The 2191-nt window shown below is 55.1% G+C and overlaps 1 protein-coding gene across 1 annotated transcript; it reads right to left on the bottom strand.

Moving 5' to 3' along the window:
* Positions 1–471: 471 nt before the first annotated feature.
* CMKLR1 (chemerin chemokine-like receptor 1) lies at positions 472–1587 on the bottom strand (the record flags this gene model as incomplete). Its single annotated transcript, XM_080717704.1, has 1 exon — positions 472–1587. The coding sequence occupies one exon, from the start codon at positions 1585–1587 to the stop codon at positions 472–474; it is 1116 nt and encodes a 371-aa protein (XP_080573830.1).
* Between the last annotated feature and the right edge of the window lie 604 nt (positions 1588–2191).

A 2191-nucleotide genomic window follows, 5' to 3' on the forward strand; every position in this document is an offset into this window, starting at 1 on the left:
GGGGTGGGATCTTCTGTCCCACCGTGGATACAGGTCTAAGGGACAAAATGTGATGTGCCCAATGCTGGGTTTGCCCTGATCTCCCTTGGCCACACCCAGGGACGGTGGAGAGGATTGTGGCACTTCCAGAGCACACAGTAGGCAGCTTAATCCTGTGGCCTTGTGCTGAGCCCGGTCGACAGCAGTGCTCCTGGGAATTATTCCTTGTTTTTGCTCTGAAGCGTTCAAGTCTGGTCTTCCATGAAGCACAGACTGTGCTCAGAGGCTGTGAGTAGCAGGGCAGGCGTGTCCACCATTTCACTTGAAGAAAGGGGTTCCGTGCCTGGGATCCCAGCTCAAAGCATGGTTCGCCTCCGTGTAAAATTTAGCGGCATTAGGTACACTCAAGAGCTGCCTGCCTCGGTCACCAGAGGCCATGTCCTGGAGCGTCCCTGGGTCGGGAGCGTCCCTTGTGGGTTTCCCAAGCAAGGCTCAAAGCATGCCCGTCTCCCTCTCATTTGCCGAAGTCCTCTCATTCATTGTTGACATCTTGGTAAAGCTCCTGTGGCTGGGGTACGAGGAGTGACCTGTGTCCTCACTCAGAGCATTGGCCAGGCGAGAAAAGAGGGCGACCTTGAACTTCTTGAAGTCCTGGCCCATGAAGACGTAGAGAATGGGGTTCACGCAGCTGTTGGCAATGGCGATGGCGGTGGCCAGGGGCAAGCCCAGGCTGAAGACGGGGCCAGGCAGGGCAGCGTGGTGCAGCTCCAGCAGGTAGAGCGTGTGGTAGGGACACCAGCAGAGGAAGAAGGTGACGATAATCGTCACAATGACCTTAAAGGGCTTCTTGGTCTTGGCCAGGCGGTTGCGTTGCAGCTTACACACAATGGTGAGGTAGCAGGCCGTGATGATGAGGACGGGGACCAGGAAGCCACAGAGGAAGCGGGTGACGGTCACCATGAGGTGTCGGCTGTAGCCCACGGGGTCAGGTTGGGAGTGGTCGGGCCTGGCTGAAGACCCAGCCGCGGACAGGCTAAAGTTGTTGAAGCAGTATATCTTCCCGTGCAAGTTGGCCGTGTCCCGGAAGACGAGGGACGGGGAACTCAAGAAGAAAGCCAGGACCCAGATCACCACGCAGGCCACGTAGGCCAGCCGGAGGCCGCGGTGGTTTTGGGACCAGACAGGAAGAAGCACGGAGATGCAGCGGTCAACACTGATGGCGGTCAGCAGGAAGACGCTGGTGTACATGTTGTGGATGAGCAGGAAGTTGCTGACCTTGCACATGGCTGTCCCGAACACCCAGTGGTAGTCCATGGCGGCGTAGGTGATGTGGATGGGCAGGAAGATATTGAACAGGAAGTCGGCCATGGCCAGGTTGAGGAACCAGACGGTGTTCACCGTCTTCTTCATCTTGAAGGTGGCAATGATAATCACTAGGCCATTGCCCAAGACCCCGAGGAAGCAGACGACGCTGTACACCACCACCAGGAAGGTCGTGGCTGCCCTGGCCTCCAGGGGAGAGAACTCCTCCTGAACCACCATGGTGTCGTAGTCATCAGGGTACTCGTCAGTGTAAGTGGTGGAGTAGTTGTAATCTCCATCCTCCATCCTCTGCGGGGGAAGAAAGGCATCGTCAGGGCAGCCAGGATGGGAACCGGCGGTGGGAAGGCGGCCGACGCCAACATGGCCAGCCGCGTCCTCCGTGGCTCTCCGCAAGGCCGGCGGGGGCATTTAACCCTTTCTTGTTTGTCATTTCACTCATTTAACACACACCTCTCCAGCGCCTCCTACATGCCGGGCCTTCTTCTAGGAGCTTGACATATCAGGCGTAAACTCTCTCAGTCCTCACAACCACTCGGTGAGGTCCTGGACCCCAACTTACAAATGTGGCTGGAGCATAAAGAAGAACAAAATTATATCGTTTGCAAGAAGATGGAAAGCCCTGGAGAACATTATGTTAAGTGAGATCAGCCAAGCACAGAAGGAGAAGGTACATATGTTTCCTCTAATGTGCCCAAACTAGGAAACACAAAGGATACCGGTGGGACTCCAGATAATGGAGGGGAAATATCAGCAAAGTTTGAATGGAAAGATAGGAAAGGAGGAAGGCTGATCTTGATTAATGAGGGTCTGCATCTGAACATGTGTAAAATTATGAATATGACATGGTTAACCTGGACAACCACTGGTGGGAGGGGGAAAGGGAAAATGG

Source organism: Muscardinus avellanarius, assembly GCF_963383645.1.
Source record: "Muscardinus avellanarius genome assembly, chromosome: 21".
NCBI lineage: Eukaryota > Metazoa > Chordata > Mammalia > Rodentia > Gliridae > Muscardinus > Muscardinus avellanarius.